This window comes from Neofelis nebulosa, chromosome 2, assembly GCF_028018385.1.
Source record: "Neofelis nebulosa isolate mNeoNeb1 chromosome 2, mNeoNeb1.pri, whole genome shotgun sequence".
In the NCBI taxonomy this organism is placed as follows: Eukaryota; Metazoa; Chordata; class Mammalia; order Carnivora; family Felidae; genus Neofelis; species Neofelis nebulosa.
Window position 1 is genome coordinate 6,348,062 of NC_080783.1, and position 23,621 is coordinate 6,371,682.

The 23,621-nt window shown below is 45.2% G+C and overlaps 2 protein-coding genes and 1 long non-coding RNA gene across 3 annotated transcripts in view; 1 reads left to right on the forward strand and 2 right to left on the reverse strand.

The window, feature by feature from the left end:
- The window catches only part of TRPM8 (transient receptor potential cation channel subfamily M member 8), a 59,387-nt gene extending 45,589 nt beyond the window's left edge, over positions 1 to 13,798 (reverse strand). Inside the window, exons 1-5 of the mRNA XM_058700571.1 lie at positions 13,735 to 13,798; positions 11,287 to 11,484; positions 6,512 to 6,614; positions 5,299 to 5,417; positions 108 to 398 (exon numbers count right to left, since the gene is read on the reverse strand). Of these exons, the coding sequence (XP_058556554.1) occupies positions 108 to 398; positions 5,299 to 5,417; positions 6,512 to 6,569 (468 nt within the window). The 5' untranslated portion in view covers positions 6,570 to 6,614; positions 11,287 to 11,484; positions 13,735 to 13,798. The remainder of the gene's footprint in view (positions 1 to 107; positions 399 to 5,298; positions 5,418 to 6,511; positions 6,615 to 11,286; positions 11,485 to 13,734) is intronic.
- LOC131495585 (uncharacterized) lies at positions 12,925 to 14,729 on the forward strand. The gene is made up of 2 exons (XR_009254007.1): positions 12,925 to 13,202; positions 14,471 to 14,729. It is a non-coding gene; the product is annotated as an uncharacterized LOC131495585 (long non-coding RNA).
- Positions 14,730 to 14,777: 48 nt separating this feature from the next.
- The window catches only part of LOC131505694 (transient receptor potential cation channel subfamily M member 8-like), a 33,543-nt gene continuing 24,699 nt past the window's right edge, over positions 14,778 to 23,621 (reverse strand). Inside the window, exons 6-7 of the mRNA XM_058719540.1 lie at positions 20,812 to 20,984; positions 14,778 to 14,990 (exon numbers count right to left, since the gene is read on the reverse strand). Of these exons, the coding sequence (XP_058575523.1) occupies positions 14,778 to 14,990; positions 20,812 to 20,984 (386 nt within the window). The remainder of the gene's footprint in view (positions 14,991 to 20,811; positions 20,985 to 23,621) is intronic.

Sequence of the window (23,621 nt, forward strand, 5' to 3'; positions counted from 1 at the left end):
CCAACATGTTAGCTACTTTATGGCGGCGAGGGGAGACGTGGGAGAGGGGGAGGTTGAGATATTTTTCGAAGAAAGATGCAAAAGCAGACAACCGCCCTGGTACGTACGTGAAGCTCTACGTCTACCTCGTCCCTGCTGTTTCTGTCTTCCTTCCGGAAGCCTCTTCGAAAGTTAGCTACCAGTTTCCAGACAAACGTGAGGAGGGCGTCATTATAGGAATTCTTGGCAATCTGCAGGTTCCGATACACAAGGGTGCTGAAGTGGTTGGAGAAGAGCTCGGTGAGGACGTCGTTGGTGAGAAACTTCCTCAAGTTCAAACCGTTCTCCAGGAAGAGGCGGACGAACTTGGGTCTGTCCTTTATGAGAGCCGTAAACATGACCTCTTGAAGGTCAGCAGACTACGGAGAAGACAGAGCAAGGACTCAGACCCCGAGGCCACTGAGGGAAACACGAAGCGTTTTCTTTCTCAACCACATCGCATTTCCAGCCACCAAGTAATAGTACCTTCAACTTGTGTTTAATCCTGTTTGGGGGAATATGTGTTATCTTTTCAGCTCTAATACAACATTGGATTATAGCCCAAACAGACGGGGAAGCGACGAGGTGGAATCTTGGGCTTGGATGTGGGTGGGCAGGTGGTTTGGCCTCTTGCTATGGCGGAGTAGAGAGGACGGTGTCGGTCAGGAATTTATCGCGGTGCCTGGCACGGCAGAAGTCCTCCGAGGCAGTGTGGCTCACACCGTTTCTCTGAAGTCTACACGAGACACTGATTGTGAGCCAACCACTGGCACCTTGGAACCCTCCCGTTGCCCAGCAAACCACACATGACCAGGCCAATGGCTGTGGGACACTTGACAAGTATACCTGGTCATTATTTACCTTTACCCCCACTCTCTGGGCCCGGTGATAAACCTATCCCATGGGAGCTTAGGGAGAATCTTATTAAAGATAATTCATGTTTACGTCAGACCCAAACCAGTGGATGACAGGCCACTGTAGCTCCCGGATATGTTCCGCCTGTCCTCCAGAATAGATCCTACAATGTGATTCTGTTGCCAACGTTACAGTTTAGAAGGCTCTTAAAAACCCACACACTTCCGGGGTGCTTGGGTGGCTGAGTCGGCTGAGCATCTGACTTTGGCTTGGGTCATGATCTCACGGTTTCTGGGCTCAAGCCCCGCATCGGGTGCTGCACTGATAGTGTGGATAGCGTGGAGCCTGCTTGGGATTCTCTCTCTCTCTCCCTCTCTCATTGCCCCTCCTTCACTCCTGCTGTCTCTCTCTCTCTCTCTCTCTCTCTCAAAATAAATAAATATTAAAAAAAAAACATATCCACACATTTCCAGCACTAAAATCCAGATTTAGAAGTGAAAACCAGAAAGTCTGACAACACGGAGAACCATCAGGCAGAGCCAAGTGACAGCTGCTCCCGGGGACCTGGAGACTCCAGTCCCCAATGTCCCGGCCACTCCTCATTACTGTTTGCCCAGCCCACTTCCCTCATGATGCTTTTCTGACCCCAGTTTGGGGGAATATCCTCTGCCAAGGGCGGCATTAACCGTTTCTGTTTCTGTCTCATATTGGGCCTCTGGGGATCACACGTTGCCTGGAGACAGACCTGCCAAGTGGCCCCTGAGTCCCCACACTGTGGCTCCAGGTGGGATAAGAAGGGGAAGGGAGGCCTGCCCCGGGCCAGCACGAGACAGCTACACCTTCTCCTCTGTCCTCAAGGCACGTGTTCCTTTGCCCAGCACTTCCCATATCCTTCTAATCATTGCCTTTCCCTCGGTCACACGCTTGATAGGACAGGGTCCCCAGACTTCAGTCAGAATCACCTTCTGGAAACACAGGTGGCTAGAGACCATCTTAGAATTTCTGCTTTAGCAAGTCGACATGGAGCCTGACAATCTGTGTTGCTAACTACCAAGTCCCGAGGTTATGCCCACGCTGCCACTGGTCCGGGGACCACACTTTGAGAACCACTGGAATACGAGGAAAGAGAAAAGCTTTGCAGTCAGACACGTCTTTGTTTCCAAATCCTGTCTCTACCATTACCTAGATGGGTCACCTAGAACAAGGCCGTGTCTCCGAGCCTCAGTTCACTCTTCTGTACAATAGGTGTTTGCAGGGATGAAATCAGCTAACACAGGTCAAGATCTTTACAGGGGCGTGTGGGTGGCTCAGTCGGTTAAACGTCCAACTTCAGCTCAGGTCATGATCTCATGGTTTGTGGGTTCGAGCCCTGCGTCAGGCTCTGTGCTGACAGCTCAGAATGTGGGGCCTGTTTCGGATTCTATGTCCTCCTCTCTCTGCCCCTCCCTGGCTCATTCTCTCTCTCTCTCTCTCTCTCTCTCTCTCTCTCTCTCTCTCTCTTTCTCGGTCTCTCAAAAATAAATAAGCATTGAAAAAATTTTTTAAATAGATATATGTCTTTTCAGACACTTGAGGGCAGAGCAGCCCCTCCAAACCCCATCAGTAACTCTTGATCCTGTGGTACCCATGGAGGCCTGGATTATTAACCAGCAAAATGAAATCGTCCCTGCGATGGGTTGGTGTGAGGGACAAATAAACAAACACCACGAGACTGCTTTGTGCGCTGTGAAAGGTTACACCAACATTACCATTATGCCAAAGGCTTTTGCTTATTTTTAAACAGATTCTTATGTAGTGTTTAATACGTGCCACTGTTCTAAGTGCTTCAGAAACATCATCCGATTTCATTGCCGTAAGAATCCAATGAGGTAGACGCTATCATTATCACCTCCGGTGACGGATGAGCGGCGGGTGCTGTGCTGGTAAATGTCTGCCAATCGCATCTCTGTGGGGGAAGCAGGCGCTCATTTGTGGTCGTTTTCAATTCCTGTGGTGTCAGTGCTCCCACTGTGCCCGATTTCCAGGCACCAGTGTGGTCTCACTGAACGCAGAATTGGGAGCAGAGGAGAAGAGGCACATCACTGTCTCGAATTTCCAGCATGAAGAGACAGCAGATGTGATCAACCTCCAGAGCACAGGTGGTAGAAATGCAGTCAAATAATGCTCAAGTGATGAGTCTTGATTATTTATTGCCTTTGGGTTTTTTTTAAAGTTTTTTTTTGTAACATTTATTCATTTTTGAGAGACAGAGAGAGGCAGAGCATGAGCGGGGGAGGGGCGGAGAGAGAGGGAGACACGGAATCCGAAGCAGGTTCTGGGCTCTGAGCCATCAGCACAGAGCCCGACGCAGGGCTCGAACCCACGAACCACAAGATCACGACCTGAGCCGAAGTTGGACGCCCAACCGACGGAGCCACCCAGGCGCCCCTTACTGCCTGTTTTTAATTTAAAAACATTTAATTCTGAGTTTATGCAATTTTTAATAATGACTGTACTTGGGGCGCCTGGGTGGCTCAGTCGGTTGAGTGGCCAACTTCAACTCAGGTCACGATCTCGCGGTCCGTGGGTTCGAGCCCCGCGTCGGGCTCTGTGCGGACAGCTCAGAGCCTGGAGCCTGTTTCGGATTCTGTGTCTCCCTCTCTCTCTGCTCCTCCCCTGTTCATGCTCTGTCTCTCTCTGTCTCAAAAATAAATAAACGTTAAAAAAAAATTATAAAAAAAAAAAAATAATGACTGTACTTAACAAGTGACACAAATGACACAAAATGTCTAAAACTTTAGCGGTCAGTTCTTCCAAGTCAGCATCAGCTGACGCCAACGCACCACCTGTGGGGAAACTGAGGCACAGAGAGGTCAAGCGATTTGCAGAGTTAAGCCACACAGCTGGGCTGCCTCTAGGGTCCATTCTCGTAACCATTATGCCCTTCACCCTTAACTATCTTTAGTGAGTCCATAAAATTGAACGTACCGTCCGCTATATGCCTAAGTTTATGTTTATTTGCACCGTCTGACCTTACACAAATAGAACATTTCACACACAGGGTTTAGTTTACAAATCACCTAACTAGATCTGCTTATAATTCTACCTTCTCTCAACTTATTAAAGCCTTGCATCATGCAATAGGGCTCATTATGCCGCAAAGACCAAACACAAGTGAATGTGTGCCGAAGGAATGAATAATTTAAAAACCTATAAGCCATTACTTCATTTGCATCACATTATGAAAACTGATAACGTGTTAATATAATATAGATCAAGTCTTTGTCTTCGATTGTATAGCAACGCCTTAAAAACGTTTTCTGAGGGGCGCCTGGGTGGCGCAGTCGGTTAAGCGTCCGACTTCGGCTCAGGTCACGATCTCGCGGTCCGTGAGTTCGAGCCCCACGTCAGGCTCTGGGCTGATGGCTCGGAGCCTGGAGCCTGTTTCCGATTCTGCGTCTCCCTCTCTCTCTGCCCCTCCCCCGTTCATGCTCTGTCTCTCTCTGTCCCAAAAATAAATAAAAAACGTTGAAAAAAAAATTAAAAAAAAACGTTTTCTGAGCCTGACTGCACACGATGGACGGTAAGAAATGCACGAACCTTCCCCGCCACGCGTACGCGTATACGATTCAGTGAATTCTCACTGCCCACCAACTGATGACTTAGGTTAATCCAGAGGAGCCAAAAGCAAAGTAGCACATGGCCATGCAGACCCAAGGGGGACTTGGGTCTACCAAACAGAGCTCCTAAGGCTGATTTAACTTGAGTAGGACACCAGAGGACACTGCTAAAAAAAAAAACGCAGTCCTACAACTCTGATCAAATTACCAGTGAGAAGAATCAGTCCACTGGGGGAAAAAAAAAAATATACAGTTTTTAACAGACATACCACTTCCATATTGGAGGTGCTTGTCTGGCTGGGAGTCTGGAGTCCCTCGCTCCCAAGACATTCACTGCGGGTCTTCAAACAAGCTGTTCTATTTTTCCCATACACATGTCACTGCTGACAAGTCTCTTACCAGAGACTGGCTGGGCAGTTGGGACACGGTGCAAAATGAGTACTGTTTTCTCGATTTTTAGTCGAGCTCCTTCTGATAAACCCCTTCCGATCATCTTGCACATAGTGTCCCCATACGTCTCCCGGTCTGCGCCTAGGACGGTGTCTGTCCCACCGCACCCAACTGGAGAAGCACATCTCGCATCGTGACCGCAGGCTGGAAACTCTGAATGGCGGTAGTGGTTTGATTCTTTCCTACAGTAGGTGCTTCTGTTTTTACTATCTCTCGACAACCATGCTACTAAGTCAACGGGGTTGTCCAAAACCACAGATGAGGGAAGTAAAGGTTGGCACCGAAGTGGAACAGTGCTTTATGAGATTTGGTATTGAAGACCTTGTCTGAATTGGCCCGACCTGACACGGGGATAACCCGGAAGGGCTTCTGTTACCTCCCATCGGCGGTCATTGGTGAAAATCTCATCACTGGCTAGGTCCAGCTGGTTCCATTCCAGAAGAAGCTTCAGCTGCCCGTTCCAGTTATCCTTATCTTGTTCATTGGTGCTAAAGGCTGTAGGAGGACAGGGAAGGAAATCGACGCCCCAGAAAAAAGAGAGTCAGAATTGGCCACGCAGCCAATGATCAGAGCCATTTATAAAGGAGATTCTAAAGCATGTTCTCTTAGAATCTGACACTCAGAATTGTCATTTCTTAGCCACATTCTCTATGGTATTCACTCTTGTCCATATTCTGTATGTCCTAAAGTATATAATGAAGATCAGTTCAAACGTTAATATCTCTCCATTTCATATCCTAACAGTGTATGCTATGCTGATGTTTTCCACAGATTCAGACTCCATAAATGTTACATTTCAAGGACCCTGTCTGACTTAAATTATATCTAAATCTATGAAATAATGAGCCGTAGTATAACAATGTTCTCATTGTCTTTTCCAGAGCTAATATATTCTGTATCTATGTATCTCTACAAATATAGTCCCATGTTAATAAATACACTGAAACAGCCAATTTTCTGGCAAACACCGCAAGAATAATGCTAATAAATGGTTAATGCTTAAATCACACTTCCTAGTGCCTTACCCTACTCTGCATACCTCACATCTCTTACTCAGCTGGCTCAACTCTACATGGTCTTTGCCAACGATTGCTTTACTCTGGGTAATACCACCTCGATGGAATTCTAAGATGGCAAAGATCACGGATGAGAATTTTAAAACAGGTTCATCCATAAGCTTCAGGAGGTGTGTAAATTCCTGAAACTGGATGCAAATTTTCTCATGTGTGTGAAGTGTGTGTGCATCTGAGTACACGGGGAGCCCTAGGACAAAGCCCCTCAGCTTCTATCAACTCCTGAGACCCAGATGAAAATCTTAACCCACGGTCACAGACAGCTCTTTGGAGAGTGCTGGGATCATATTCGACCGGTATTTTAACGACATAAAAATTCTTGTTCTATTAAATGCATTCAACCAAGGAGATTTAACGCAGCAGGCCAATAATAGTTACTCTAGCTTCCGATCTATGATAACCAAACTTAAGTGCAAGATTATATTTCAATAGAGCTGTTTGAATAAATAAGCACAGGCCATGAGAAGCTGCAGGAAGCAACACAAAGCTGAAACTTGAGGAGCTACTTTTACTCACCTTTGTACAAAGCGTAGGAAATAGCGTTGCTCACAATTTCATCCCCAGCTTCTTCCATTTTAATAACTGTTAACAGGTGAGAACTTTCGAGAATTTCTTTGAGCTGGCAAGATTTAAAGAGCACTGTCATCAGGCAACTGCTTTCAGAAGTAAGGAGCACATAAGCTTCTCTCTTTTGGTGAAGACCCTTTTATTCCATTTTTTTTTTTAAAACACCACGTAGAGGGCGTTCCCAATCTCCTTCCCTCCCTGGAGGGCATCTGTACCCGTAGCGTCCAACCTCTGAACTGGAATAATGAGCCCTTAACCACGACGAGAACAGAGCACTGGTTGTACAAGGGCACACGTGTGAAACAGCCCCCAGCAAAGAGCTGAGACTCAAGGGACTAGGGGTGAGTGTGTGTGTGTGTGCACGCACGAGCGTGTGCCCGTCACAAAGCCTGGCACGCGGTAGGCACTCAATTGTTGAATGAGCAAATAAATGAGGAAAGAGCAACAGAAGCCACAGAAACCAAGGCGCCTGGGTGGCTCAGTCACTTCAGCATCCAACTCTTGATTTCTGTTCAGGTCGTGATCTCACGGTCCGTGAGTTGGAGCCCAATGTCAGGCCCTGTGCTGACAGCATGGAACCTGCTTGGGATTCTCTCTCTCTCTCTCTCTCTCTCTCTCTCTCTCTGCCCCTCCCCTGCTCTCTGTCTCTCTCTCTCTCTGCCCCTCCCCTGCTCTCTCTCTCTCTCAAAATAAATAAATAAACCTAAAAAAAACTTTTTTTAAGCCGCAGAAACCAAGTGCGGTCATAAGGCCTTCACCCACGGGAAGCTAAAGTCCAATGTGCACAACAGCCAAGAAGACTTGGTGACTGGAGAAAGGGAGAAGGAATTTGCTGTTATCCTTTGTGATTTGTCCGTAATGTTTTATGTTAAAACCTGATCCCAGGCTTCAGGCGCTGACGAGCTTGGCCGGAGCTTGATGAGGCAGAGCTCCCCCAGCGGAGGAAGCCGGTAGGGTTTACTGAGCTCCGGGCTGGGGATGGGGGCTCAGCAACGTCTGGAAATGACGATGTGGAGCGGCAGAGTGTCACGTGGACTGGGGGAGGGGGGTCTCGGGCCAGGTCGGGAGGATGAAAGCTGTGGGGCAGGCAGGGCCTTGGATTTGGACGTTAGGGGGTGACCGTTCAGCCCGCGGTCTCCTGGGAAGGCCGTGATTGGGGTTCAGAGGCTCAGATCAAGGGGTGACCAGGAAATAAAGGAAAACTGCCTGACACATCCAGGGTGGGCAGCCCGACGGACAGGCTGGGAGGGGGTGGGGTGAAGGGAAGGGGCCTCTCGCCACACAGGCAGTCCTTGCCTCAGAAGGAAAGGGTCCAGCTAGAAATCACAGGTGGAAGGGGTCCAGGTCCCATGATTCTGGGGGCACAAGTGGGGGGGAGACATCCTTTCTTTCAAAAGGAAAAGGAAGAAGGAATACGTGAATATGGATACAGAGCAAACTGACAGGGCCCAGGGACAGCTGCAGGGAATCTTAACTGGGCCCCTCCCCGACACCTCCCTCTTACCTCCTCCAGTCCTGTCCCCCCACTGCAGCCAGTGTGCACTTTCCTGAACACAACCCATCACAATTCGACCTTTCAGGGACTTCCCATTGCACTTGAACAAGGCCCAAAGTTTGAAACGGTATTCAAGAAGCTGCCTGGCTTGGTCCTTGGTAAGCTTTCCAGCTTCCACCCTCGCTGCCATATTGTAGGTCCTTGGGGTAGGCCATGTTTGCCCTGCACCTCAGGACCTTTGCACATGCTGTTTTAGCTGTTCCAATCCCAGTCCTCACCCCGCTAACTACCTAGCCTTCAGATCACAGCTTCCATATCACCTCCTCTGAGAAGCCTTCCCCTTTCATACCAGGCCAGGCTCCCTTGGCTTGTGCCCTTACAAATCCACGTAACCTTTCTTAAGAACACCCATTTCAGTTCAACCTTATACATTGTAATCACTCAACCTAAACTTTTTTTCCAATTTCTGTTCTCTCCATGCGGACGAGGGCTCTTCCTGCTGGGTATCCTGTTCTTCCTGAAGTACCTGTTCCACAACCTGGCACCTGGTATACCTTCAATAAATATCAACTGCATAAATGAGTAGATGAGTTTGAAATCAATGAATGAATGGTACCTACACTGCTTGATAGATTGGGACACTATGGTGAGGAGTGGGCACAGGGGGATAACTCTGGTTGAAATGGTAAAAGGAGAAAGCATGATCGTAGGGAAGAGGTGCCCTGGGTCTCCAGGAAAGGTCAGGAAACCATGAGTGCAGATTTGGGGGTTGGCTGTCCACAAGATCAGTAAGGTCACCCCCAATTAGCCTGGGGGGTTGCTCAACTAAAATCTGACTGGATGTATGCATTCATTACTCGATAATTCCACTCTTGACCGTGGTCTTTCGGGAAACCTGTACCAAGTACAAAACTTTATATAAGTGCATAATTAAAATGCCAGACTAATTTTGTATTATTGACGGATGTCTTCTGACATGATTATAACTATGATAGATCATTAGCATGTTAGATATGAATACGAATGAGGTATGAATCCCAGACAGGATAAGTGAAATGTGTCTGATTTTTAGCCTGTTTCAGAATTCCTGTGACAGATTTTCTTAAAGCAGAAATCAAAATCCTTTGTCAAGAGTGGGGGAACTGTTAGATGGCCTCTGTTCTTTGGCCATGACATGGCTCAGACTCCAGAAGAAAAGTTGCATGAGGAATAGAAGGAAAGTCACTGGAGAGGACCCAGGGCCATCGCTGGTGGGAAGCTAAGAGTTGTCGATTCCTTCCTCTGTGGGTATCCTTGACCCAACCACTGAATTTCTTCCTTCCACCCAGGGAAAGCACCTTGAGTACAGCGCTCAACATACAATGTCGCCGTTGATATGCATACTCTGGGATTGCTCTGCTGATATGTTTGGAATCGACTCAGACCATTTAGGTTTCAACACGTGGACAATCAAAAACGTACAACCACTTGGGGAGGGAGGCCTCCTTTTCCTTACCTTTCCTTACCCATGTATTTCTATGCAGAGCAAGCTCTATCCAAATTAGGTCCTGTGATACTCTCTACCCCTTCACTTACTCCTACTCAGGTTAAGAGAGTGACATATCTGATTGGTGACTTTCGCCATGCCTGGCCAGCCCTTTCCTGCGTCTCCACTGGGATCTGCTCCTGGCAGAGTGCCCGTGCTCTTGTCTGCCCTCAGCCACACACCTAGCCTGGGAGACGCAGAAGCTATCCAGGGCCACCTCCGTCTAGGTGGGCTCATCTGTCTCTTTCCGGGGCTCAGCACAAGACAGCCCGTTATGACTGCACCCCAAGCCACATCTGTCAACCTTGCCTTCATCATCAATGAAGCTGATAAAATTTAACGTCTATCCACCCGATTCTTGTGTCTGTCTCTCAACTGGACTTGGGCCAAGATACAAGAAAATCCCAGCACAAACTTTTATAGAAAACCACCAGCTTTACCTTTTTAATAAAATCGGGGAAAGGCAATAATTCAAGTAGGAATATCATACAAGAATTTGTAGGTCAGGATGCCATTCCACACCAACACCGACTCTGGAAGAAGATGCATCTGTGTTTTTCAGTTCTGGATTTCAGGTAATAAGACTTAATACAGAAAGGACTTGCTTCCTGATTATTTCAGCTAAGTGCCCACTCATATGAAATTAAAGAAGACCAGTAGGGTCCCACTGTGTGTTACTTTACCACAGAGTACCAAGCAGCCTAGAAGCCTGGATTGATTTTTCTCATTATTTACAAGGCTTTGGTTTGTCTAGGCTTACCTTAAATAATGGCAGAGGCTACCATGAACAAGATTATCTGCACTATTCTAGGATTTCAGTTTGCCGTGTTCGGTATTTTGAGATGCTTTCACAACTAACTACTGTTGAAATACCAATCTAGTTAAGGAATATTTTTTATACTAAATCCAACCTTGAACTCTCATGACAAAATGGGCTCTATGACTAAAATCACCTGCTCATTGCCTATAGCCTGTTTTTTTTTTCCTTTATGGATAAATTCCCAAGTGGTAGCCTGTGCTCCTAAAACTATCTAAACATCGAAGGCCATTCTGGAATGAGTTGAGGTGAATTCACCCACTAATATTAACATGAGCTTTCTCATGAACTGAGCGATCAAGAAAATGGAAGCCAGTTCCGGTCAACAGCAGTCATGAAACAGACGGAAAAGTGAGGAGGCATGGCATTATGTTAAAATACTTTTATAGGCTTAGTGATAAGAAGTGTAATAGATATTCCGGTAAGTACGTTTCTTACACGATCTGATAAGAAGGGCGAGAGATTCTGAATGGAATCACAGGCCAATTAATTTAGAAAGGCAATCATTCCATAGTAACAACTCCTCCGGTGAATTTCTAAAACATCATTGCCTGGGATTTCTTGCCTCCCCTCCACTGATACACACAAAATTCGGAAGCTAAACATGTGGTGAAGTCAGGGCGTAAAAGGATTACCAGCTTTGCAAACAGACTTGACTTTGAACCCCACATGCTACCCTTACCAGGTACAGAGACTTGGAAGTCATCTAACCTATGCGAGCTTCAATTTCCAGCGAGAAACCTGGTTTGGGCCAGAGTATCACTTCAGTGTCACTGAGAATAGATAAAATAATGCAGCTCTAGCGGAGTCAGGCACGTAAGGCTTCCTCCCTCCCCAAGAACTTAGCTGCCTTTTTCTCGGCACCCGGAAGTCCCCCTAAAGCTCACCCATTTGATCCAACTCTCGGTCTCTTCCTCAGGCAGCCGGGACACCGTGCGGGGTAAGAAGCGCACCAACTTCTCCTTGACCACGGATGACGTCAGCACATCCTCCACCTCCACCAGGCTCGCGATCACGTCCGCAATCTGCCCTGAGCCTTCCACCACCACGCAGGGGATTTTACTCTTGATGGAGGTGTTGATGGCCTGGGGGAGGGGAGACAGAGTCGGCCAGAAGAAAGACACACTGATGGCCAACACAACGCACTCGGGACCAAGGTGGTCAACCAGACACCTTGACACGTCTCTGCACATTTTCCTCTGTTTTTTCTGGGTTTTTTTTTATTTTGAGAGACAGAGACAGAGCGCAAGGCATGGATGGGTAGAGAGAGAAGGAGACACAGAATCCGAAGCAGGCTCCAGGCTCTGAGCTGTCAGCCCAGAGCCCGACGTGGAGCTACAACCCACACACTGTGAGATCGTGACCTGAGCCAAAGTCGGACGCTTAATTGGCCAAGCCACCCAGGCGCTCCTCCTTTGGGGTTTTATTTCAATCAGAAGCAAACCAAATGTTTGCAACTGTTTATGAATGAGAAATATGGGCCAGGTGTATTACACCCTGTGCTAATACCAAACCTCATAATAAGGACACGCGTGATGAGCTTAAGTTCTCCATAATAAGTGCTTTGAAATATCTCTACCTACAAAATTGATCATTTCAACTCCTGACATCATAGATTTGCATGACAACTTCTAAAACGGTATTCAATATTATCACTGACAGCTTATGTGACATAGGTTAAAAATATTCATACTCACGAGGTATGAAAATACCTTCAAGCAGCTACATATTTTCTATTATGTTGACACCCATTTCCCTTAGAATTCCCAAATCATTTTCCTTGCCCCTTTTACAAAAAGAGAATAAAATTAAATTTGTTTCTTATATAAATATGCACCACACTTTTATTTCCACAGAGGCTGGCAGAGGGGAATCGTTCTTCAGAGTCTTAATTCACTTGATGGCAAGATAAAGTGATATATATGCCCAGAAGAAACTTTGAGTCCCCAACCTTTAGGAGACACTGAATGCTTTCATGGAGAACATGTCACCCATGGAGCGTGTGGTGCCTCATTGGGGCAGACACCAGGGTGTTCCCAGCTCTGCACCCCACTACCTGCCCTGCGGGCAGGTATCCGCATGCTGGGGCCGGAGTGGGGTGATCAGACAGGGAGCTGTCCCTCCTCTGTCTTGTCCCCTGTTCTGGGCACAGTTACTGGCTGCACAGGTGCTCAGGGAAAATGCCATGGAACTGTAGTGGCCCTCTGGAAATCAGAATTTCAAATCTAAAATTTGAGAGAGAGATAACAAACATAACCATCTTTCAATTACTTTCTCTTCCTCTCTTCCTCTTCTGCTCTTAAAGCGAGTGTATGTCACCTACTGAGAGTTTCATATTGAAAGAGAATCGTTTATGTTTCCCTGATAAGGCTTTCCCTGAAAAATTTTCATTTACCAATGGTCTCAGTAGCAGATCTTACAGCAGGTGCTCAATAAATACACATGAATGAATGAATGAATGAATGAGAAGGCCATTGTTACATAAACAAAGAGAAGTGCTAGGTTATGATTCCAAACAACTTGGCCAGGAATTACTTGTAACTCCGGGAGGAGGCTCTGGGAGGGAAGTGGAAGATAAAGAATCGTAGTATCTACACAGAATAGTTTGGAAAATGAGGGGGCAGGCAAATCAATGTGAAATTAATTAAAAGGAGGAGTTGAAAATCACTTTCTTGTGAAGTCCTAGTCCTAAAACTAGGAATCTTCAGCACGATGTGCCTGCCTTGAGACACCGACAAAAATGCGAGAACACTGATGCATTCTAAAGTCAAGCAGATACCTGGCTGCCGGCAAGATGCTCTCAGTAAGACCAAAGTCTGCACGGATGGGGTGGGAAGCAGAATTCCTGCTTGATTGCTCAACTTGGAAGTGTAGAATTGTTCAGGAAGTTTCTGTGATCTCAGAGTCACTTAGGGTTTGGGGTTCCTTCTTGTGGGTGGAGTCTTTGCAGGCCCAGGAAGCATGTGGATGGGCTTTTGGTGGGTCTGGGAATCCTGATCTGGGGGCAACCTGTGTGTTTATGATCACAGCCCATCTCTACGCACATGGGGTAACCATGGTTTTCCAACATACATGCTGCTTATGATCTGTCTTAGGAGTTAATGTCAACCCTTCTCCTTGGTGGGCTGACGGTCAAAGCCAACATTAGGTATACAGGCTATTCATGTTCTTCCAAAGCCTCCTCTGGAATATTAGAGAACATTGTGTGGCTAAGAGAATACTACCTACTTGCTGTAGTAAAAGAAATTGACCACACAAGCCCCAAAGCCCTGAAAATGCAAATTTGCTGGGTTCGCTTGTTGATCAATCTTCTAGAAAACCAAACCAAGACTCACTTTCAAAGTCTCTTTGCCACCTCCTTGGGCAAAACACACAATGGGGATCTTGCCACCGTAGTTGGAATCTGTAAGACATGAAATGTAAAACGTACTCATTAGAAGCACTCATCTACTTCAAGAAGAGGTAGACCAGGAGCTTCTGCTCCATGAGCCCAGGGTGTGAGGTGATGGCTGCATACCTCAGACTAACTATAGGGTGTGAGGTGATGGCCTCAGACCTCAGACTGACTACAGGGTGTGAGGTGATGGCCTCAGACCTCAGACTGAATACAGGGTGTGAGGTGATGGCCTGAGACCTCAGACTGACTACAGGGTGTGAGGTGATGGCCTCAGACCTCAGACTGACTACAGGGTGTGAGGTGATGGCCACAGACCTCAGACTGAATACAGGGTGTGAGGTGATGGCCTGAGACCTCAGACTGACTACAGGGTGTGAGGTGATGGCCTCAGACCTCAGACTGACTACAGGGTGTGAGGTGATGGCCACAGACCTCAGACTGAACACAGGGTGTGAGGTGATGGCTGCAGATCTCAGACTGACTACCTACCCACTGACCATGACGGATGTGTCTCTGTGCCCAAGCCAGCAACAGCATGACATGGGTCGTATTGCAATTCCTTACTGATATCTAAAAGGCTAACGTCTGTGAATGATTTAGTTTTGCCAGGTTCAAGTGTATCCTTAAGATAATTACACTCTCGCTAATCTGCATAATCCTGTGCTTTCTTGAAGGGGTGAAAACTTTACATGACTATGTGTTCTCTTCAGAAAGAGTATTACCAATACAAATGCCTTCCTTCATGTGTGCCCCACTGGAAAAGGAAACAGGTTGAGAACACCTCCAATACGTCCCTGTTACGGAGTCTATTACTACATCATGATGTACTCTGGTTCCATAACAGGACACATCTCAACACCAGCATCTCAGCAGTGGGAAGACAGAGAGAATTTGCCACTCCATGTGGCAAATAAAGGCTTTCGCTCCATTGTTGCATTGTTCCACTTTCTTTATGTTTCCATAAAGAAACTTTATGTTTCTTTATGGTTCCACATAAAGTCCACTTTCTAAATCCTGACCTTGAATAGTGCGCTCAGAGATGTACTTCTCCAGCTGATTCCGCAGTTTTGCCTCAACCGTAGGATGTCCGTGGCAGCCATTGTCCACGAGTAACAGATGGGTGTGATTGTTGTCCAGGATATACAGAGGATCTCTCTTGAAGTCATCCATTATGTACTGAGCTGAAAAATATCCCTGAAAAGTACAGAGAAACTTCTCTTTGAGATTTGTGGCCCAAGATGCAGGATAGCATTTTTATATGTCAATATTAAGGCTAACTCTTCAGGTTCAACTATACTGATGTCTCCTCCCAGAGTCCTAAATGCAGAAGGGTCTTGGAGATCTTATGGAACAGGGCTTCATTTTAAACATGAAGAAATGAGGGTTCAAAATGGCGGGGTCACTTACTCGCTGTCACATAAATGGCCAGTGACCGTGTAAGGATCACATTTCCAATCTAGTTCTTGTTCCGTTGACCTGTGCTCATTTGTGTAAACTCATTGAAACTGATAGCATTCCAGGAAGTGTGTGTGTGCTTCTGTGTGTGTGTGTTTGTATCCAGATACACACACAGAAATCTGTGAGTGTGTGTATGTATCTACACATCCACACATATATACACTACTTATATGTGTGTGGGGGGGGATACAGGTAGACATTGATATACACACATAGATATTTGTCTGGAATCTATCACATGCCAAGACCTTTGCCAGGGTCTATGGAGTAGAAATTGAACAAGATGGAGTCTTTGCTCTTTAGAAGCCCATAGTTACAAGGCCAAAAAAACGAGGCAATTAAAGAGATATTTTGTCGTTAACACTTAATTCCATACAATAAACAAGTGCTGGGGTAGCAGGAAGAAAGGAATTTCTGACCTTCATGTTCCATTCGAAGGTGTTTGGTTCTTAGAGTATTAGGGTTGCATTAAAAGATGTTCAATCTTGGGGCACCCGGGTGGCTCAGTCAGTTAAACGTCCAACTCTTGATTTCAGCTCAGGTCATGATCTCATGGTTGTGAGATGGAAACCCATGTCAAGTTCTGAGCTGGCGTGGAGCCTGCTTAGGATTCTCTCTCCCTCTCCCTCTGCCCCTCCTCTACTCACACACATGCACTCTCGCTCTCTCTCTCTCTCTCTTGCTCTCCGTCACTTTGTCTCTTAAAAAAAAAAAAGAAAGACGTTCAATCTGAACTCCAAGAATATAAGCAAAGTTTATAAGGGATGATTCAATAGGGAGAGGAAGGTTACTGCCTAGTAACGCCATATGTATTCAATCAGAACAAAAGAAGAATGAAAACAAAATCCAAATATTACAGTTCTCCTCTGAAAGTGGTCCTGGCCCAGTCAGGAGCTCCAATCAGGAGAGCCCTGGAAATGACAAATGGGATAATATTTGCAAGACAGGGCTCTGGGCACTTGACAGGGGAGCCCTGTAAACTTTCCTGGAACAAATCATTCCTATTCCATTTATATTCTTCCAGAACATAACACTAATTCCAAAACCTCAACAAGGGAAGAATCACACAAGGAAAAGCCAAAGACCACACTCTCTAATGAATAAGGACACCAAACTCCTAACAAAGCATTGGATGATTAAACCCAGTTAAGATTATTAAGGAAAAATTAGCATTGTTTCTAAGATTAAGTCCATTAGATTATGGCTTCAAGGGGAAAATCCCAACCCAATAGATGCAAAAAGACACTTTGTACCCAACATTCACTCTGGATTTTAAAAATTATAAACTGGAGGGGCACCTGGGTGGCTCAGTTGGTCGGGCGGCTGACTTCGGCTCAGGTCATGATCTTGCGGTCCTTGAGTTCGCACCCCGCATCAGGCTCTGTGCTGACAGCTCAGAGCCTGGAGCCTGCTTCGGATTCTGTCTCCCTCTCTCTCTGCCCCTTCCCCACTCATGCCCTGTCTCGCTCTGTCTCTCAAAAATAAATGTTAAAAAAAGTTATAAACTGGAAATAAAAGGATGATGCCTTATGCTACTTTCTGAAAATACATGTATATTGAAGCTTTCACCAAATCCTATTTACTGGTGAAAATACTAGCCTCGTTCCTACCAACATGACACCAGGTATTTTGAATGCCCATTGGGATACTTGCTATGATCATTGGTATTTAACATCACACTGGACATTTTAGCCCAGGCATCAATACAAGCAAAAAATGCAAGATATAATTAAATGGAAGAGTTGCATTTAGAAGTAACACTTTTATCAGTAATATAGTCGCAAACAAAGAACGCTCAGAATCTACTGAAAAAAAAAAGAATTCATAAAACATTTGATTCAAAACAACAAATAAATCCCTTTTTATATAAAAAACGGCCTCCAAAATTACATTGAATGAGGACCTCATTCACAATAATAACAAAAATACATAATCACTAGAAATAACATTAAGAAGAAATATGTAGGTCTTAATGAGGAAAAGTGTAAAACTTTCCTCAAAGACACAGACTTGCAGAAACTGAGAGATATCCTATCATTGGAAGGAGACTCGATATTACAACAATTTAAATTTTCCTGCATCAGATTATAGGTTTTAACATGATTCCCACTCAGTGAGTATGAAATTTTATTGTGTTGTTTTGCCTCGTGGTTTGTCTTTGTGGTTGTGCTTTGACAAAGGGATTTTATTTATTCTTTTTTTAAACTTTTTAATGTTTATTTATTTTAGAGAGAGACGGAGACAGAATGTGAGTGGGTTAGGGGCAGAGAGAGAGGGAGACACAGAATCCGAAGCAGGCTCCAGGCTCTGAGCTATCAGCACAGAGCCCGATGCAGGGCTCGAACTCACGAGAGCCGTGAGATCACGACCTGAGCCAAAGTCAGACACTCAACCAACTGAGCCACCCAGGCACGCCTGACAAAGGGATTTTAAAGTTTAAATACCAAGAATAAGGAGAGGCGTGAGCTCTTTTTTCATACATGTGTATTGCAACAATACTTTGGAAAGTGTAGCACTGACTCCAGAAAAAAGAAAAAACAGCTGATGGAAAATGAGAAAAAGCCCAAAAGAGATCCTCAAAATATATAAAACTTCAGTGTTTGTGAAATGTGGTATTGTTTCAGACCAGCTAAGTCCGGGTCCTGGTATAGCCCGTCTACTAGGAAGTAGGGGGGGTTGTAAGCCACGAATAGAGACCACAAAGGAAGATCCGGTCAACAAAGTTATTGTAAACAACTTCCACAAAAGACCAAACACTCTTTTTCAGGGAAGACAGAAAAGAAACAAAGAAGTCAACCACAAGATCCTATGGGTTGGATCACCAGAGATTATCATTAACAGACACATAAAAGGAATACAAACTAGTGCTATAATTTGAGTATTTAAAAATAATACACACTCACTGTAGGAAACATGGAAAATGCAGGAAAGTGCAAGAAAAATGAAAATCATGCTTAATTCCACAACTCAGTGGTCAGCACCATCAAGACTTTAGGGAACTTCTGTCTTTCCCAGGCACACAGATTAATTTACGTAGCTTTCATAATTTTTTATTTAAAACTGCAAATATTTTCCATACCATCAGAAAAATCTTTGGAAGTATTATTTTCCACAATTTTCCTTCATGTTTATAAAGTAATCTACCAGAAGATCCCTCTGCTATTGAGATTCCTAGCTCTTTAGGTTTCTGTCAATTCTTGATATTGTCAGAAATATTTTAATCATCTGTTTGTCTAAATATTAAATTCCTAGTGAGATATTTGTAAGTAGAGTATGAACAGTTTTCACATGCTTGATATATACTTTGCAATGGTTTTCCAGAAAGGGCACCGATTTGTTCTTTCTCCAGCAATGCATAAGGATCTCACACTTCTGTATGTGTTGGAGACCATAAACATCTTTGAAATTAACCAATAATAGAGTTTTAAAATTTTTTTCTGGGTGAAACCATCTGGCCCAGAGCAATTTTGGAGCTTTTTACTTCCCTTTAAGCTTGTTCACTGATAATTCATCTAGTCAGATTTTCTGGTTCTTCTTGTTGAAACAGGTTTTGAAAATTATAGTTTTACAGAAAAATATAAATTCCCATGAGATTTTCAAATTTTTTGGCATACAATCATATGTTACATCCACACCATTTTTCTCAATATTTGTTATCATGTTTGAATTCTCGGTTTTATTTATTCCTTAAATTAAATTGTTAAAATGATTTCGGGGAATAAAGAATATTTCTATTCTTCCTCTTTTTTCCTTTCTAATTTAGTTCCGATCAAATATTTTTTTTATTCCTGCTCCTCTTAAGTTTTGTTAGAGTGTCATTTTTCAAACCCATTAATTTGGACACGATGGTGGTTAAAAGGCCGTGAACCATGTTTCTGCCACTTACTAGCCATGTAAAAAAAAAAGAAAATTTCTTACTTTCTCTATGCCTTAATCTTCTCATCTATAATGAGAAGGTAACAGTAGCACTTAACTCCTTGTTGAGTTAGCTTCAGTGTTGTGAAGATTATTATTAACATCATTGAATTATTTTCTTTATTTTTGCTAATAAAGGTATAGGACTATGCATTTCACTCTGAGGGCAGCTTTGGCCATACATTGTTAGCCCTTGCATATAATATTTTCATTTCCACTGCTTTCTAAGTGACTTGCAATTATATTTTTTGAAAGCTCATTTTTGACCCAATAGTTATTTAGCAAGGTGTTGCTAGTCTGTTTCTTGCTTCCCAAGTGACTGGAACTCTCCGTTTAATCTTTACATACTCATGTCACATTTTACTTGTTGATAGAGGATGGGCCTCATAAACTGCCATGAGGGAAATACTGAAGTCTTTTGTGGTCGTTGTTCCAATCCAGGGGGATTGGTAGTTGGTCCATAAAGTACCTACTTTAGGGGGTTGCTGTTGTGATTTTTTGAATTCATATATAGAATACATCCACCACGACAGTGGTGATTGTCCAACACGAAGCTGATGCCCAGGACAAACATGGCTGAGAGACAAACAATGCGATCTTTCCCACACAGCCTGCCCACTGTCCTCAGAATTCTACCAGGCAACACTCATCCTGAAGTTGGCATTTGATGTGAGATGATTTTGCCTTCCCTGGCTGTGTGTCCAGCAATAACAAATAAAAGCTACCATTGACTTTGCACAATTATTCCGTCCCATACAAGGTTATTACTATAAAATAATACAAGGTTATTATTATAAAAATTCAAAGAGAACTCGCTCAAGACTCTGTAGCTAGAAAAAGTCTACTCCGTGTGCAAAGCCCATCCTCCAGCCACCCCACCAGGCTGCCTCCTGGAAGATTCTCCGGAATGGCTCCTCGCTTTCCTCGGTCCCTTCTACACCTCAAAAATACAGCTGTAATATCATTTAAAGAAAAATAAAAAGAACCAGAGTAATTCTAAAACTCCACCTAAACTTCTAAGGAGCCCCAAGTGGAAGAAGGTAGAGATTAAATTGGGATTTCTGAACATCTGGCCCAAAGCTTCTAGACAGACATCACCTATTGCTTGAGGAGGTTTTCAACTCACTAGAAATGCTGTTTTCAAAATTCCATGCTTGATACAAAACCTCATAGGTCTACCTTGCATTTAGAACGTGAAATGTATATTGATTACTCTCTAAATATGCCCTCAGGAAACTCTGAGGGGAGAACTATTCACAGCCCTCTTAATCCCAAATTAACCAGGGTTCACAGCATTGGTTTCAATTCCTGTGAATGTAGCCAAGCAATAAGGATATGGTGGCCAGAGCTTAAGCCCTCCTGGGACAGACTCAGGTCATAGCTGTAAAGAATAAAGAGCCTGACTTTAACACGATATTGCCAGGCAGAAATTTTAATGAACAAGACGCATCCATTGGTAACTCCTTCTCAGGAATTCCTTGATCGTGTCCTCTTTGTTTTTAATTGTCGGTCCCAAGGGTGCTCCTTATAAGGCCGACCTCCCCATAAGCTAGCTCCATCACAGAGCCCCAGTGTGCAGGCCAGAGCCCCAGGCCACGGTCTTTCTCCTGTGTGACCTCACAGACCTCCTCCTGTTCCATACCTCAGCGTCGCAATTCCTGAGGAGGGTGTCCCTGTTGGAGACCATGCCCCAAGCCGCTATGCCAATGGCTACGATGTTCTCCTCTGAATTCCTGCTGATGGTGTTGTCTCTCACCACCTCCCCGATGTACTTCATCAGGCCATAATGGGTGCCTCCAGTGAGAATCCAAGCACCTGTCAACGAGGGAAGAGAGCAGATAAATGCTCAGCTGGCTCTGAGTATCGTTCTTGTCCTGTGGCCACACACCCCCAAAGAAGCCTCCACCCTGCAAGCACCAGGGCCCAGCCACACCTTATAATGGGCCTTGCCAAGGGCCGACCGTATGGAGAAGAAGGAAAAGAGGGTCTCAGGAGGCGTTTCTAGGAGATGCTGCTTTTAAAAAGACACGGATTCTGGGAACCGCTCTAGATCTTAAGCATCAGTGTCTCCGGGTGGGAATGCGAGGGGCCGAGGGAATCTATATCCTTAACCAGCTTCTCAGGTAAATCTTATTATGGATAATAAATGCCGGGCCTGAGCCTGAGAGCAGGTGAGGCAATGCCGCCATGGAAAGCAGAGTTCTCTTCTCTCGGACTCCTACCCCAGTGCTATGAGCCTAGGGCCGACAATTTAGCTTTACTTCATAATTACACAACTTTGCACACTGGTATTTTACGGTTTGTATTTGGTGATCTTCACAATGTCAAGTGCTTTGCACATTCGTCCGGCTTTGGTTTTTTAAGAAATGCAGAAAATACTTATAAAATATTATTTGGCACAATGATCGAACCTAAAGTCGGAAGTGACCGCGGTCCAACGTGCTAGCCACGAAGGAATCCAGCCTGAGGATGGGCACTGGCATCTGATGATGGAAGGCTCACTTTGCCCCCAGTTGTTACAAGGTCCCTTTGTTCACTATTTGTCTCCATTCTCTCTCTTTTTTAATGTTTATTTTTATTTTTGAGAGAGAGAGCGACAGAGACAGAACACGAGCGGGGGAGGGGCAGAGAGAGAGGGAGACAGAATCTGAAGCAGGCTCCATCCAGGCTCTGAGCTGTCCACACAGAGCCCGACACGGGGCTCGAACTCACGAACCGTGAGATCACGAACTGAGCCCAATTCGGACGCTTAACCCACTGAGCCACCCAGGCGCCCCCTGTCTCCGTTCTCTCATTGTACTACTGTCTTTAGCGAAAAGGAACGAGTTTAGTCACCTTTCACATAAAAGTCCTTCCCATATTTTTAGGTAAATGCAGCATGGTCCTTAGGACTGTCATACCCGATTCCTGCAGCCATTTCTCAGAGGATGTGAACTCCAGACCCTCGGCACCCAATCTCCTTCCTCGAGACAGATTTTCATCATCAACCTCCCCCTTTCAACCCAGGCAATGGCAAGTGAAGCAGCCTCCACGCGGCCAACGCAGAGGACGAGACTGTCCACGTGCAGCCCGGGCCCCCCACCCCTTCACCTCCCTGGATGTTCTCAGGCCAGAGACTTTTGTCCATTTCGGTGCTGTAGTCCCAGCACCGGCAACAATTCCTGACACACAGTAGGCGCTCAATAAGCATTCTGAATGAATGACGTGTGTTCAGGACTTAGTAGTAAGGAAAGTGAGCTGCTCCGTTTCGTACCAGAGTAAACACCTACTGTAGCTCCCCCTGGGGGGCCAGGAAATTGAGAACAAATGAGGACAGCGGCCCAGTTTCTTCTTGATGTTGAAAGAAAAACTCTTACCTAAAACAAGACGTGTGGGGGCGCCTGGGTGGCTCAGTGGGTTAAGCATCCCACTCTTGGCTTTGGCTCACGTCATGATCTCCTGGTTTGTGTGTTTGAGCCCCTCATTGGGCTCTGCACGGACACATGGAGCCTGCTTGGGATTCTCTCTCTCTCTCTCTCTCTCTCTCTCTCTCTCTCTCTGCCCCTCCCCTGCTCTTTCTCTCTCTGCCCCTCCCCCGGTCATGCTCGCTCTCGCTCTCTCTCTCTCTCTCTCTCTCTCTCAAAATAAATAAACTTTTAAAAATAAAATAAAAGAAGGCATGTGTCCTTAGCTCTGCCAGTTAACTAATTTTTTTTTAATATAGTTTATTGTCAAGTTGGCTAACATACAGCGTATACAGAATGCTCCTGGTTTGGGGGGTAGATTCCCATGATTCATGGCTTACCTGCAACACCCAGTGCTCATCCCAGCAAGTGCCCCCCTCAATGCCCATCCCCCATTTTCCCCTCTCCCCCACCCCCCCATCAACCCCCCGTTTTAATAAAGAAGCTCCTAAAATATTAGGCTTTGATAAACTGAACCTAATCATGAGGAAGCATCAAATCGAATGACGGAACAGTCTGCAAAAACAATGTGTCTGTGTTCTTCAAAATGTCCTGAAAGACCAAGAAACTCTAGATAACAATCCCAGATGAACAAAAGCCTTTCAGTTTGCTTTGACATGAAAAGCTAAATTCTTTTTTTTTTTTTTTTTAATTTATTTTTGGGACAGAGAGAGACTGAGCATGAACGGGGGAGGGGCAGAGAGAGAGGGAAACACAGAATGGGAAACAGGCTCCAGGCTCCGAGCCATCAGCCCAGAGCCTGACGCGGGGCTCGAACTCACGGAGCGCGAGATCGTGACCTGGCTGAAGTCGGACGCTTAACCGACTGCGCCAGCCAGGCGCCCCATGAAAAGCTAAATTCAATGGAGTCCACTGAGGGGGAAAAAAGGTGTTTTCGGTTTTTTTCTCAAAAGGATAATATTGGAATAATTAATTAAAATAAGGACTGTTTTTTAGATAACAGTATTGGGCAGCTAGCTTCCTCAGGTTTGAAAATTGTACTGGGTTA